This window comes from Fistularia commersonii, chromosome 17, assembly GCF_037954325.1.
Source record: "Fistularia commersonii isolate RoL2024-O1a breed Wild chromosome 17, RoL_Fcom_v1.0, whole genome shotgun sequence".
NCBI classification, from domain to species: Eukaryota; Metazoa; Chordata; class Actinopteri; order Syngnathiformes; family Fistulariidae; genus Fistularia; species Fistularia commersonii.
This window is the reverse complement of record NC_141300.1, coordinates 17935758-17950000: the sequence shown is the minus strand read 5'-3', so window position 1 is coordinate 17950000 and position 14243 is coordinate 17935758. Positions and strand designations below refer to the sequence as shown.

The 14243-nt window shown below is 56.0% G+C and overlaps 4 protein-coding genes across 6 annotated transcripts in view; 2 read left to right on the top strand and 2 right to left on the bottom strand.

The window, feature by feature from the left end:
* Window positions 1-25, bottom strand: part of sema7a (semaphorin 7A (JohnMiltonHagen blood group)) — a 12154-nt gene extending 12129 nt beyond the window's left edge. The window contains exon 1 of one of the 2 annotated variants that reach the window (XM_086163844.1): window positions 1-25. This exon is cut by the window's left edge and continues 583 nt beyond it. The gene's annotated coding sequence lies outside the window, so the exon portion shown is untranslated. The other variant, XM_086163843.1, reaches the window with a different exon arrangement.
* A 350-nt stretch (window positions 26-375) lies between these two features.
* On the top strand, window positions 376-3435 carry commd4 (COMM domain containing 4). Its single transcript, XM_086163846.1, has 8 exons — window positions 376-1015; window positions 1279-1350; window positions 1431-1496; window positions 1610-1649; window positions 2058-2177; window positions 2692-2772; window positions 2915-3091; window positions 3173-3435. The coding sequence occupies exons 1-8, from the start codon at window positions 1013-1015 to the stop codon at window positions 3211-3213; spliced, it is 600 nt and encodes a 199-aa protein (XP_086019972.1). The 5' UTR covers window positions 376-1012; the 3' UTR covers window positions 3214-3435.
* A 147-nt stretch (window positions 3436-3582) lies between these two features.
* Window positions 3583-7795, top strand: neil1 (nei-like DNA glycosylase 1). Its single transcript, XM_086163845.1, has 10 exons — window positions 3583-3701; window positions 4222-4713; window positions 5258-5377; window positions 6059-6167; window positions 6251-6344; window positions 6422-6543; window positions 6623-6650; window positions 6746-6813; window positions 6895-7063; window positions 7150-7795. Exons 2-10 carry the CDS (start codon window positions 4259-4261, stop codon window positions 7194-7196), a joined length of 1212 nt encoding a protein of 403 aa, XP_086019971.1. The 5' UTR covers window positions 3583-3701; window positions 4222-4258; the 3' UTR covers window positions 7197-7795.
* man2c1 (mannosidase, alpha, class 2C, member 1) lies at window positions 7213-13281 on the bottom strand. 2 transcript variants are annotated; one of them, XM_086163840.1, is made up of 26 exons: window positions 13114-13281; window positions 12806-12931; window positions 12607-12730; window positions 12445-12515; window positions 12198-12375; window positions 11942-12131; window positions 11759-11865; window positions 11575-11685; window positions 11386-11478; window positions 11196-11312; window positions 11020-11115; window positions 10800-10945; window positions 10426-10549; window positions 10202-10323; window positions 10043-10128; window positions 9813-9959; window positions 9650-9729; window positions 9483-9577; window positions 9305-9409; window positions 9078-9234; window positions 8858-9001; window positions 8656-8765; window positions 8503-8582; window positions 8294-8436; window positions 8099-8202; window positions 7213-8022 (listed from the first exon to the last, which is right to left on the bottom strand). In XM_086163840.1, the coding sequence occupies exons 1-26, from the start codon at window positions 13212-13214 to the stop codon at window positions 7911-7913; spliced, it is 3069 nt and encodes a 1022-aa protein (XP_086019966.1). In that variant the 5' UTR covers window positions 13215-13281; the 3' UTR covers window positions 7213-7910. The 2 variants fall into 2 exon arrangements, with proteins under 2 accessions (XP_086019966.1, XP_086019965.1); XM_086163839.1 differs by having other exon boundaries at window positions 11942-12375.
* Between the last annotated feature and the right edge of the window lie 962 nt (window positions 13282-14243).

The window sequence follows — 14243 nt, the reverse complement described above, 5'->3', positions numbered from 1 at the left end:
TGTGTGTGTGTGTGTGTGTGTGTGTACAACCTGTCACAGGCAAATCTAAGCTCTCCTCAATGAACCTGCTGTCTGATTTGTGACGGTGGGAGGAAGACAGAGAACATGAGGAGAACCCGGAGAGGAGAACCTTGCCTTGAGAAGTTCCAGCAGAACCCAAAAGGAAGCTAGACCGGAGAAAGTGGAGAGAAGTCAGGAAGGAGAACATGGAGAAAACTTACAGAAAGAAACCAGGCCGAACCTGGGGAGAACCCAGGAAGGAGAACCTCGACAAGCTCCGGCAGAACCTAGAGAACATGGAGAGAACCCAAGAGGGAGAACATGGAGAGAACCCTGACAGAACCCGGGGAGAACCTAGTCAGGAGAACACCTAGAGTCCGGGCAGGACCAGGGGCAGAAAAACAGGAAGCCTCGGCTTGTTTACATCAACAGACCCTGGGAAGGTCTCGGCGGGTGGAGTTAAAACCGGAGGAAGACGACGTGCTTTATCTTCATTTGCCTCTGTCCCTCAGAACATGGATATTCTTAACTCTCAAGGACGCAGAGGAGACGCCACATGCTGGAATATCTTGCCTGGAAATAGATAACATTTTGATGGCGCCTCCTTATTCTGGCATGTCATTTCTAAAGATCTTAAAAAAACCCATCAAGCTCTTGATGACGCTCTAAGTTATTCAGGAGCTGAAGTGCCGAGAGCTTCTAGTCCCCACCTCAGATCCAACGGAGCACCATGAAGTACAACTGTTTTTCAAATAACCCCGTCCTATTTGCTCTCTTGGTCATTTTTAACTCAAAGAATTAGATTTTTTTTATTGTGGAATAAAATCAACGAATCTTCCCATCTTCCCATCTTCCCGTTGTTAAGATGCTGCTTTCAGTTCTCCTTTTCCCTTCAGCCGGTGGATGCGCGCACACGCACACGCGTGTCCCCGGCAGCCTCGCCCTCCCGCAGCCAATCGGGAGCCAGGATCCAGTCTTCTTCCTGTGTGCGCTGCTCAGCTGACCGGTAGCCATGGTAAGCACGTTCAACAGTCATATTATTAATTTAAAAGCGCTTATTCGTCGTTGTCCGCCTGGCTTTGCCGAGAGTTCACGTGAAAATCAGCTAACGCGACTTTCTGAAGACGATAACTTATTTTTATGAGCGTTTATCTGTATTAAATGTGTGATGCTAGCTGACTAGGCTAATAGCATGTAGCGGCTAGCGCGTTATCGCTGCACTTCTGTCAACGAACTGTGTCATAGATAGTTTTGTTTGTTGTGATGCTTTCTGTTTAGCGGTTCCGTTTCTGCGGAGATTTGGACTGCCCCGATTGGGTGCTGGCAGAAATCAGCACACTGGCGAAAATCGTGAGTGTCGACACTAGTCTTGCAATTCAGGAGATAAGTGGTATACGCGTTACTGATGGACGTTTGTTTACCGCTGACAGTCCAGCGTCAAGATGAAACTCCTTTGTGCTCAAGTGCTGAAAGATCTGCTCGGTGAAGGCATCGACGTAAGTGCAGATGGGCCGTCATTATTTCAATTCTTAAACCCCAATTGTCCCTCTTGGACAAATGAAGTTTCTGATACCGAAACACACTAATCTCACCTCCTTCTTCTGTGCAGTATGACAAGATCACAAAGCTTACGGCGGATGCCAAGTTCGGCAAGTGCCATCTTTTTTTTTTAACTGACTGGTAACATAAATAAGTGATCTGTAAATATACTCCGTTGGAATAAAAATAATTGCATTCAAAATGCACTTGGAGTGACTTAAAGTTGCACTAACGTTATATAGTTGGTCAGGGATATGCAAATTTGAGCGGCTCTGCAGGTGCATGATTTGCAATTGAATCTATAAGCTTATCCTTTGTGTGGTTAAAATAAATGTGATGAAAAAGCTACGTCAAAAAGGGGTCTGTATTTCGTAAAAACACAAGCTTGACTTAATGAATGTCTTTACAGTCCCCTGCTGCCGTTGCCTTGTCGTTTACATCAAGTGGATCTGACTCCCCATGTGATGCTATTTAACGGTGCGTTCATTTTTATGTGGCCTCATCGATCCACCACGCAGAGAGCGGAGATATCAAGGCCAGCATCGCCGTCCTCAGCTTCATTTTCTCCAGCGCGGCCAAGCATGACGTGGACGGCGAATCTCTATCCAGTGAGCTGCAGCAGCTCGGCCTGCCTAAAGGTCGGTGTCTCAACACATTCACATTTTTTTTGGCAAGAGCACCCAATAAAGAACAAAGACAAAGACAAATATGACATTTTTTTTACCCTTTCCTCACAAGCCTGTATTTCCAAGATTACATTTTTAACCCTCACAATCGTATTGTTGTGTCCAAGCAAGAATTGCTAGACACCAGCCAGCTACATGCTACGCTACTAGCTTCACAGCGTAGATGTGAAATTACATAGCATAAAATGCTAAACGGTGCAGAAGCATTAGGATTGAAAGGTGGTTGTGTAATCTTTCTTGACAACTGAAAAAACGATCCCAAGCAACCATTAATGGATGCCTGGGATTGTTTTTTCAGTTGTGTTTCCTGAGGTGATCTTATCCAACAAAACTCTCCTAAATTTAAATTCTGTTACGTTCCCCCATTTTATATACTCCCTCCAGACTTAGAACACAAGTTGAGAGACCTTTTGCGCGCTCACTGTTAACACTGACCTGTCGGGGCGTCACGCTCACACTCCCTCAGAACACACAACGGGGCTGTGCAAATCCTACGAAGACAAGCACTTGTCACTGCAGGACAAGCTGAGAGAGACCAGCCTGAGATGTAAGCGTTTCTGTTTATCTTCCTTTCTCAGCCTGCAACAGAAAAAAACTTTGATGACTAAGGCTGTTCTTTTTTTGGAGAACTGCGAATTAAGCACTGACAAAGAGATTGCGACCCATTTCTGCATCCTAATGAATTTCAGTGGGGCGCCTGGAGGCCGTTTCTTGGCGCGTCGACTACACCCTGAGCTCCAGCGAGCTGCGGAAGGTCAACGAGCCGGCGGTCCAGCTTAAACTGCGGGCGGAGGGAGCCGAGCCGGGCTCGTCCCAAACCACGGTGGTCTCCGTCTCCGCGGACAAATTCAGAGTTCTGCTCACCGGTCGGTTCTGGATCCCCGACACGGCTCCTTTAAATGCCGGCAACACAGAATTAACCCGTGCTGTTCCTGGATGTTTTGCAGAGCTCAAACAAGCCCAGGTTATGATGAACGCCCTGCAGTGACAGGCCGACATCAGCTCCGGCTTCCACCCAGAGGCCGACAGAAGATCCATTCTAATGGAAACTGCTGTGCGACTTGGTCATTTCTACTTTGTATTATAGTTTTCTAATGACATCATTGTGCCTTTGTTGTTTTTGTTCAATTTTGTACATGACATACATTTTTATTTAATTTTTAATCATTACCGTCCAATGCCCAGTACTAATAAAAATGTAAAGTCTATATGTGTGTCTATCCTGTGCATGACTTTGCGGTCCAATAGAAAATAACGAGTTTGGCCGGCGAGACGTCGTTGTGGAAGAATGGCAAAGTCTCGCGAGAGCTCGCTGTTGTGCAACTAAGCGGCGTGCCGGTTCACGTTGCACAACAGTGTTTGGTAACACCGCGACGCGGACGCGCTTCGCTCCGCAGAAACAGCAGCCGAGCTGCCGCCTGAAAATAAACCTCTCAAATCAAAGTGAACTGTTTCCCTCCTTCCTTCCTGTCACCGGTAAGTCTGATCACTCGAGCGGCGCAACCTTGGAAATTCAAACGACCCGAAGTAACTTTGTACACATGATACACGTGCACTGCAGAGCGTGCACGACCCGCGGTGCTTGCAGAACTCAATAGATCGTGATGATTTTTCTTTTTCTTTTGTCTTGATATCTTTTCCAAGGGTCATGTTGTTTACATAATTTGGTTTCGGGTGGACGCGGTGGTGCGTTCACTGACCGCAGCCCACCGGGACAGAACACAAGCGGGACATTTCAATCCGCACAGCAGAGGTGGTTTGGTTATTAATATATTCACTTGTCAACAGGAGCACACAAAGCATCTGAAAACATAAACAAATATAAACATATATTCATACATACATGCACACACCTACAACGGAAAAGAAGAACACGTTCTTTTCCTGGCCTAAATGTAAATAACTTGTCGCATTTAATGGTCTATTGAAAGGCCGGCACTGTGATGCATTTAATTCCCCCAAGATGTCTAACTAAGTCTTTCACTCTCTTTTTAAGGTTTTTTTCTTTCATTTTTTTTACATTTTTGGCCAAAATGCCTGAGGGACCTGAGCTCCATCTGGCCAGCCTCTATGTTAACAAGATGTGCGAGGGGGTGGTGTTCGCCGGCGCCGTCCAAAAATCCGAGGTCAGCAAGAACCCCGACGTGCCCTTCACGTGCGAGGCTTACCGCATCACCGCCGCTTCCAGGGGGAAGGAAGTGAAGCTCACGCTGGCGCCGATGAAGAGCGAGGAACCCAAGCGGAAGGTCAAGGCGGGGCAGGCCGAGCGGCCCGTGGACGTCGTGTTTCGCTTTGGGATGTCGGGCTTCTTCCGCTTCACCGCCGAGGCCGAGCTGCCCAAACACGCCCATCTGCGCTTTTACACCAAGGAGAGGCCGCGCAGGGTGCTGAGCTACGTGGACGCGCGCCGCTTCGGCAGCTGGCAGTCCGATGGCGCGTGGCAGGCGGACCGAGGGCCCTGCGTCATGTTTGAGTACAAAAGCTTCAGGTTGGAAAATACTTTTTTTTCTTTCCCTTCAAAATCGTGCGTCAAACCCGCCAAATGTGAGCCGCCACATTGAAAAGGTCTGATCGACTTCAGATAAATATCGTAAATTCCGGCATAGAAGCCGCTGCTTTTTTCACCCCTATTGAGAACTGAGGTTTTTACGACGATGCAGCTTTTTTATGGATTTTTATCGGGTCACTACGGCAGCTTCCTTCTGCCACCGCCGTCACAGGGGGCAAATGAAAGTGTTTGGACAAACTCGCTTGAGTTTACGATCATTCTTCAGGTCAGTCATTTTGCGCTTTTTGCACACGCACGCACGCACGCACGCACGCACGCACGCACGCACGCAGCCTTCCCGGAAAAGACGTGCAGAAATGCATTCGATGCAGCTTTCAAATTGAAAATGAGGAAACAAGAGCTGCTGCGTGGAGGTTTGCCATCAGTTCTGAAGGGCCGCCACGATGCTGATGTGAAAATGAGTTTGACACCCCGATCTAACTCGAGTCTCCGTCTTGTATTCCACCGTTCGACTGCCTTCCAGGGAGAACGTGGTGTCGCACCTCTCCGACCGGGCCTTCGACAGGCCCATATGCGAAGTCCTGCTCAACCAGAAGTACTTCAACGGCATCGGGAATTACCTCAGAGCGGAGATCCTCTACAGGTGAGGGACGGCCCCCCCCGGGCCGGGCCGGGCCGGGTCGGTCTCAGCCGGTCCGCCTTCGGACCGTGTTGACGAACCGCCCCTGTGGGGTTTACACAGCTGCGAAACCGTTGGGGTCGCCCCGCAACCTTGGCGCATTTCTGTCGGCGGAGCCGGGCCGCGGGCAGAATATTTACTCTGTTCTGCTTCCTCGTGCGATCGCCTGCCGGAGGTTAAATAGTGGCCACAAAGAGCCGAGTGTCAGGACTCGGGAATGTTGTAAAATATTTATCTGATTAGAAAGAAGTGGGAGAGGCGAAACTGAGCGTCTCGGTTCGCAGTCACAGAACGGCTTGTCTAATGTGGACCGGAGCGCCGCTTCATGTAAAAACCCCCCGTGCGCTGATAAAGACGCCCGATTGCACTCCGGGCTAAAGGTCCCGCCGCGCAATCTCACAAATCAAACGGGCTTTTATAAGCGGCGGGTACAAGTAGACTTTTGAAAGGATGAAGTCACCTCTTGTATTCCCGAGATCAGATCCCGCTCACATGAATTTCAGGATGCGTCTCCCTCTTATACAAAATGAATAGGCGTCCTTGGTCTCCTTGGCGTGCACAATGATCCGGCAATATTTTTGAAAGCAAAATAAGTGTCTCATTGTCTCGCAAGAGAATGGGGCTAAAGAAGTGTACCGCTCACAGGCTGGAGGTCCCGCCCTTCACGCCCGCCAGGGCGGTGCTGGAAGGCCTGGGGCCGGAGGACGGCGGCCCAGACGAGGGCGCCACGAAGTACGAGCTGACGGACGCGGAGGTGAAAGAACACGCGCCCGATCAATAACATACACAGCTCTCTGTTTTCCCGCCAACACTGCCCTCCTTTATTCGCCCGGTAAGGCCGCTGACGGAGCGAGGAGAGCATCGGTGAAAGAGGAGGCTGCCGACCTGCTGCGGCTGTGTCACACCGTACCCATGGAGGTGGTGCGCTTGGGTGGGTTCTGTCTCGTTAGCCGCGAGCTAATTACGCTCGCCGCCCCTTCTCACGGTGTGATCCACGTCGGCCTGAAGGTGGAAAGGGCTACGACCCGCAGAAGGAGGACTACTCGGGCTTCCAGGCGTGGCTGCGGTGTTACTACGTGGACGGGATGAAGTCGTTGCGCGACCACAACGGCAGGACCGTGTGGTACAAAGTAAGTCTTCTCGTCCGCCCGTCCCGCCCACAGGATCCGACACACGGGCGTCACTAAGTTCTCCGTGCTGTAATTCCAGGGGGACCCCGGCCCCATGGCCCCAAAAGGTTAGTATTTTTGGGCGTGGGCGCGACCGACGCCCCGCAAGAACCGCTTGGCGGCCAAAGGCCCGGGACTGAAAGACCTCGCCTTGTTTTGTCAGACGCAAAGTCCCCCAAAGCCAAGAAGAGGGTGAAGAAAGAGGACCACGACTACACAGAGCAGATCAAGGTTTGCAGGAAATGACTTGCTTTGGAGAAAAAAACAGAAAATGAGCAGATCACGCCCTGACGTGCGTCTCTTCTCTCGAAGCCGGCCAGGAGTCGACCCAAGAGGACCAGCAAGGAAAGGGCGGGCACACAGGATGCGGTCGCAGCAGCAACAACAAATAAAGTCAACGCCGCGCGTCAGAGGGGATCGAAGGGCGTCGGGAGACGGGAAGCGAACGCCTCGCCTCCAGAGACCAGGGGCGCGGCTGCCGGTGAGCCCTGGCTTTCTGAAACCTTGTGTCGACCTCACGCCGTCCCGTGAGAAGATCCCGACACGTCACTGTTGTTCCTGTTCCAGGTCCGGAGAGGCGGAGCAGGAGAGCCATTCGGCGGACGGAAAAGTGAAAACGAAACTGGATCGTTTTTTATACACTACAAATTCTTTTTAATAAAGCATCATGTGCAATACATGCGCTTGACATGATGACCACGGGGTTCTCCAGGTTCTCCAGGTTCTCCAGGATCTCCGCCCGTGCGAATGCGAGCGAATGGTTGCATCTCGCCAAACGTGGCCCGTGACTCCGGGTGAAACCCCGCCTCTCGGCCGAGGTCGGCTGTGATTGGCTCGTCCCCGGCGCCCTGCGTGCAGGCCAGGCGGCGCGGTCGATCACGGGGCCGCATATGGAAATGGACAAACTGACCGTGTCTGGGCTTGGATTGGAAACCAGGAGAACATGCCAAGAACCCGGCCTGGAGAGGTAGAACCCGGACAAAAAGGCCCCGCGTGGAAGTCAAGCGGGACCTTCGTGCTCCGAGACGCCGCACGTCCTCACTGGTTCACAAATGCTAAATTTACTTCCCCGAACAGCCTTCGTTCATTTCCTTCGCCGCCTCTCCTGCAGAAAAGGTCGCGGCGGCGCCGCAGCCTATCCCAGCTGGTGAGACGGCGGGTCCCCCTGGACCAATCACAGGGCCTGATACAGAGAGATACAACCATTCACGCCCAACACAGCGACGAAACGGTCGCCCTTTTTCACACGTCGGGACAATTAAACATGATTTGGCTTTTATGAAGAACCCGGAGCCTGGAACCCGGGACCTCCTCGCCGTGATTCTGTTCTACAGAACCAGGAGGAGCGTGAGGATCTGGAAAGGGCTGAAGCTGAGAGCGATGCCTTGGGGCGTGAGGGCGGCGGGCCGGTCGGGGTCCCGTCTCTCCAGGAGGTCGCAGCTGAGGACGACACGAGCGCCGCGGTGAGGGAACCGCTGCCGACGCCTGATGTCGCGCAAAAGCCGAGCTCACTTACTGCCAGGCCTGGCGCAGCGGAAGGGCGGTGGCGAGGACGGCCGATACGCTGCTCCCATGAGATTCATAGAGCCGGACGATAAGTGCTCCCTTCCTGTCCTCCGCCTGTCGACGGGAAAAACCACACCAGAAACCTCTCGCGCGCTGAGTGGGCCGGCGAGGTTCAAGTTCAGCCGCCGGGTCGAGGGAAGGTCACCTGTTTAATGGTCTCCAGGACGACGGCCTCGGCGCTGACGGAAAAGGCACTCCAGGGCTGGTCGCTGGCGCCGCTCCCGACCGTCCTCAGGGGGAAGTTGAGGTTGTAGGCGTAGCGGATGACGGAGGCTTCTTGGAAAGATCCTGCGTCGACACGTCACGTCACATCCCGTCAAATGTCCAATAAAAATAAAATGAAATGAGACGGACCTGAGTGCGGCATGATGGCGTAGGTGAAGCGGTGAGTCCCCATGTCGGCGTTGGCGTCCGGGGCCTTCGGGGCCCTCAACCTGGAACCAAACCGGGTTAGAATTCAAGTGCGACACCTTCCGTCTGGCCGCGGGCGCTCGGGACGGGCCTCACAGGGACAGCGTCAGCGTGTTCCCGTGCACAGAGCAGCCGTATTTGCAGTCGTTCAGCAGCGCCACGCCGAAATTATGCTCCGACAGATCCGCCCATTTGTGTCCCCACACCTGAGAACAAATCCACACACACACACACACACACACACAGGTAAAGAATCACACTAATGGAGAGGCTCTTTGCCGGTCGGCCGTCTCCGCACCTCGAAGCGGGCCCAGTCCCAGGAGGTGTTCCTGTGCGTGGGTCTCTGAAGGTGCCCGAACTGGATCTCGTAGGTGGCGTTGGGGCTGCGCACGCGCACCGGGAACTCCACCTTCAGGAACTTGTGCGACTCGGCCCAGGTCACCTGGCGGAGGAGGCGCGGTTGTCGAGGGTTCTCCGGGGTTTAAAAGCCCGTCCGGGGTGAAACGTGCGCGGCGCACCTGCGTCTGGAACTTGACGAAGGGACAGCAGGCGTCCAGAACCACCTCCTGCGTGACCACGCTGCGGTCGCTTATCCTGAGGCTGAAGCTGACGGCGCCTCGCAGTGCGTGGGAGGACGTGACGTGGGCCGGCCGCACCACCTCCAGCACCGGCTTCCTGGGCGGGGGAGGTTTGAAATGAGTTTGCCTTTCTTTCTCACGAACAGGAGCTGCTCTGCGGCAGGAACCTGGTCTGGAGGTGGTAGTCCATGACGTCCCAGGCGTCCCAGTACAGGGGCACGTCGTCGAACATGACCAACTGGTTGCCGTGGCGGCCGTCGGAAATGGCTTCCCTGCGGCCGGCGGAGGAGAGAGAGGCGTCATCGGTGTCGCGGCCGCGCAGGTAGCCGAGCGCGGCGAGCGCACCTGTTAGCGTGGACCAAACGCAGCGACGCCAGCGTCCCGTCTCTGTTCACCACGAGGCGGAGGATCCCGTTCTCCATGACGACCGAGCCGTCATCCTGTGACATCACAGAGTTGCGGTTTTCCTGATCCAATTACGGCGAAGCTGAAACGGAATTAGCGCGGCGTACCTGGGCCGCCACGAGGACGGGCGCGTCGGGCGGGGAGTCTCGGACCGGCGCCAAGCCGACGGAGGGGACTTTCACCGCGGCTGCAACACAGCGGCCGAGCAGCAGAGCCACATTGGACGCAGAACCCGCGTCGCGGCTAGAAGGTCGCGGGCCGGTGACTTACCGAGGACCTGTTTACCGGCGCCATCTTCAACCTGGATGACCTCATGGCGTTCCCACGGTAAGGAGTTGAAGACGGAGGTGGAGTCGCCGCCGGAGGTCAGGGCCGCACAGGCGCTCTGCAGCAGGGCGCCGCCCGCGCTGCGGATTTCTAAAAAAGAAAACACACCTGGCGTTTGGCGGCACATGGAGGCTCCCGTTTGAAGGGGCGGTCGTCACGGAAACAGAACACACCTTCATAATAACCCAGCGCGTCGTCCACAACCATCTGGGTGCAGGTGCCGGGGAGCACGTCGTGGAACTGGTTCAGAAGCAGCAGCCTGGAAGCAGAGCGGCGCCGTCACTGTCAAACGGCGATCGGCGCCGATCGGACGCCGACGGCCGACCTCTGACCTCCAGAGCTCCTGCAGCCTGACGGCAGGGTAGCGGAAGGCCGCGGCCCGACACAGCGCCAGGCAGCTGGACACCTCCACGTCGTGAAGGAGAACCTCGCACTCACGGTTCCCCTTCTTAATCTGACGGGGGAAAAAACATCATGGAGGAGTTTGTCCACTCAAGCACAGTTTCTTGAGGTGTGTGTGTGTGTGTGTGTGTGTTTTGCACGGTGAAGGGCCCACCTGCGCCTGTGTGGTGTAGCTGCCGTTGTGCAGCTCCAGAAACAGCTCGCCGCTCCAGGTGCACAGCAGCTCCGACTCGGCGTGGAGGCGGGAGAAAAGCTCCTGGGGACTCGACATCCGGACCCTGGGAGGAGGACGGGAGTCATGAGACCAGGAGGCGGGTGATGACGGCCGCTGATGACGGCCGCTGATGACCGCACACCCGTCTGTCGGTCACCGGCGGCCGCCATCGCCCGCTTCCTGGTCGGAAAAGGGTTGCGGCCTTCTCAAGCGAGAGGCCCGAGCAGCTGTGAAATGACATCTTCAGGAAGCGTTCGAACCCTTTCCTGGGGAATCGAGCGGGGCGGCGAGCTAAAAAAACAATAGGAACCAACATGGGAAGCCCATCTGTGTCCTGGATCCGCCGGAGCCGGTCCAGCATCAGCTGCGTGGGCCCGCCGCCGCCGTCCCCGAAGCCAAACAACAAGGCGCTGTGGTTGACCCGACCCTTGTCCTTGTTGCTCCTCACCGTCTTCACCAGCTGGCATCAACAGAGCGGGAAGGTAAACTTTGTGAAACTGCTAAATATTTACCTCCCGGCGTGGAAACACTCACGTCTTGGACCTTGGCTTCCATGCCGTAGGAGTTTCCAGGTGGGAAGTGAGTCAGGACCTTGGAGCCGTCCAGACCTTCCCAGAAGAAGGTGTTATGCTTCGGGGGAAAAGGGAGGAAATCAAACATGTCAGAATGAAACCGATAAAGCCGTGGTTTTTGTTTGGGAGCCGGCGTACTGGGAATGTGTTGACCAGGTTCCAGCTGAGCTTCTGGGTCAGGAAGCCGGAGACGCCGCAGCCTCGCATGATCTGAGGAAGCTGGGCCGAGTAGCCGAAGGTGTCGGGGAGCCAAAACTAGACGAGCGCAGAGGAAGACGGTACGTCGGCTGGACGAGGATCCCAAAGAGGACGCTCGGGAGGAGCCTACCTCTTTGCACAGCAGCCCAAACTCCTGCTGGAAGAAGCGCTGGCCCTCCAGGAACTGCCTGACCATGGATTCCCCCGAGGGCAGGTTTCCATCCTGCGGGGAATCGTGGGATCCACTTGATTAACAAGAGAAAGTAAAAAAAAGGCAAAATGGGCGACGCTCCCGTGGAAATGTTTCCGCGGAACTCACCATTTCCACCCAGGTTCCTCCCACGGGGACGAAGCGTCCTCTCTCCACGTGCTCTCGGATCTGGGCGAACAGCTCCGGGTACCGGCTCTTCACCCACTGCAGCTGCTGGGCCTGGAACGGCGAGCGGACGGGTTCGTCCGGAGCTCCGCGGGGAACCGACCCGCCCCGACCCGGCGTCGCTTACTTGGGAACAGGCGAACACGAAGTCCGGGTTTTTCTCCATCAGCCGGATGGCCGTCGCCCAGCTCCGCCCGCATTTCCGGACGGTCTCCTCGTACGGCCACAGCCAGGCTGCGGGGAGAACCTCAGCGTCCACCTTCTGAGATCTTAAGACGCGCCGACGGGAGTGGCGACCCGGAGGCGTCACCTGAGTCGATGTGGCAGTGGCCCACGGCGTGCACCGTGTGCTGGCTCTGGCCGTTCCTCTGGCCGAAGAACTTCCGGGCCAGAGCCGCCGCTCCGGGGAAAGAGGCCGGGTCGGCGGGGTCGCAGAGGTTCACCATCTCGTTGACGAGGAAGAGGGCCTGGTAGCCTCGCTGCTCGCCCTCGCCGAGCTCCTGAGGACGGCAGGCGGGGAGGTGATGATCCAGAGGCTCTCCGGAGCCGAACCGGCGATGGCTCACCTTCGCGATGTCGATCAGCATCTCGAAGTCGGTCAGGAGCTCCCGCACGTCCCCGTCGAACGTCGCCAGCTCGGCCTTCTGCACGGAGAAGGTCCTGCCGGGGTCCGGCGGCGCGATCATGGATCCCCGGCCGGCTCCGAAGAGCCCGTTGCAGGCCAGCTCCACGTACAGGGTGAGGCTGGAGAAGCAGAAGGTTTGGATCGGCGGGGAGAAGACCAGGGAAGGTGCCGGGAGTTCTGGGACGCACCTGAGCGGGTCTCCGTCCCGGAGGCGGTCGTAGAGGACGCAGCCGGTCTTCTCGCCCTCCTTGGTCAGGCCCTGCGGATCACACGGCACGTCGCCGTCCACATGAGGGTTCCTACCGGGGGAAGACGGGGGAAAGTGGCGGCGCGAGGCGACGCGTCCTCACGTGGAGCGGCAGCCCGTCCTTCCACACCATGGCTTCTCCATCGCTCTCCCACAGCAGGTGCACCTCCTTTCCCCGCCAGGACTCGGGGATCATCAGGGTCAACCGGAACCAGCAGGTCCACCACCTGGAAGGAGGTCGGGTTACCGCGGCGGCGGCGGCGGGGCCCCCAGGGGGAGCCGACGCCCGCACGGTTACTCACGTCGGCCCGAAGGCCTCGCCGACTTTATACGGCGTGAAGGAGCGCCGGCACGCTTCGGAGAAGGAGATGCGCTCAGCGGACAGGAAGGAGCCGATGGACTCCAGGGGCCGGGATTCTCCATAAAGCCTGCGAGACATCACACTTTCAATTCGAGACCTCCTGGGAACCAGGAGGACCTGGATCTAATGCACTTTGCAGATGGTGAAGAATGAACCCGTCCGAGATGTTGTTTCTGCGTCCAGGGGACGCGCCACGTCACCCCGTGATCCGCGTGTACACGAGCACGGGACTCGGGATCGGTCCCTTACCGTCCGTGCAGGTTGCAGTCGGTGAAGTACACGTCGGACACGAACTTCTCCGCCCTCTCCAGCAGCGAGCGCCGGTTCTTCAGCACCGGCAGGTGATACATGGCGCGGCTGCTGCACACCTGCGCGCTGCGACGCCACCGCTCAGCACGCCGAACCACCGGAAGTGGGTCGAGATACTTCCTTATTGTCACCGGAGGGGAGGGGGGGTGTGAACACACGCAGAGGACGTGCGTGTAGCTCCAGTCGACGGCCGCTAGATGGCGGTGCTGCACAGGAACAGCTCGTCTGGAGCCGCTCGAACGTTCAGCCTCGGATTCAAACGTTGCGCTGACAGACCAGGAGAGACCCGGACCTCCGTGGACCTGAGGCTCGCAGAGGACGCGTCATCTGCGGGGAGGACAGGGAGGAGGTGGAGGAGGAGGAGGAGGAGGAGGAGGTGGAGGTGGAGGAGAAGGTTTAGGAGGAAGAGGTGGAGGTGGAGAGGAGGAGGAGAAGGTTTAGGAGGAGGAGGTGGAGGAGGAGAGGAGGAGGAGGAGAAGGTGTGTGCCGGCAGCACAGCAGCAGATCTGTGTGCCCATCAGAGGAACCCTGCTGGAAGGCGAGGCCACAGGGAGCAACAAGTCAACCAGGTCAACAAGCTGGAGGATTTCCAGCCCACGAGTCCAACTGGAGGCCCGCGGGACAAACGTGGCTCATCAGTTCATGTGGCCCGCAAGAACCTCTTAAAAGGTCTGCTGGTCTTCAAACACGTGCATTGAGCAGAAACTACATGTCCATCATGTTACCTGCGAAGTGACGGCATCCCACCATTACATGGCAGTCAAGACACATCATCGGTTCAACAAGTGGAACAAGAAACTAAATGTGCAGGAAGAGAAAGGTTGATGCGGCTGGAAGGCTGTTTCAGGGAAGATGGGAATGCATAGGTGACTTTTGGGATTGAAGGAGTTATTGAACATGAAGGAGGAGCTACGTTTATTTTACATTACATTTAGTTCCATTTGATGCAACCAGGATGCTGATGTGGCCCTCTGAGAACTTTGACACCCCGACTTAGAGTCAACAGTCCAGAGGGTAGGAGAGTGTGGAGAAGAGACAAGTTCAAGCAGGTTGGAATGGGTGGAGAAAAG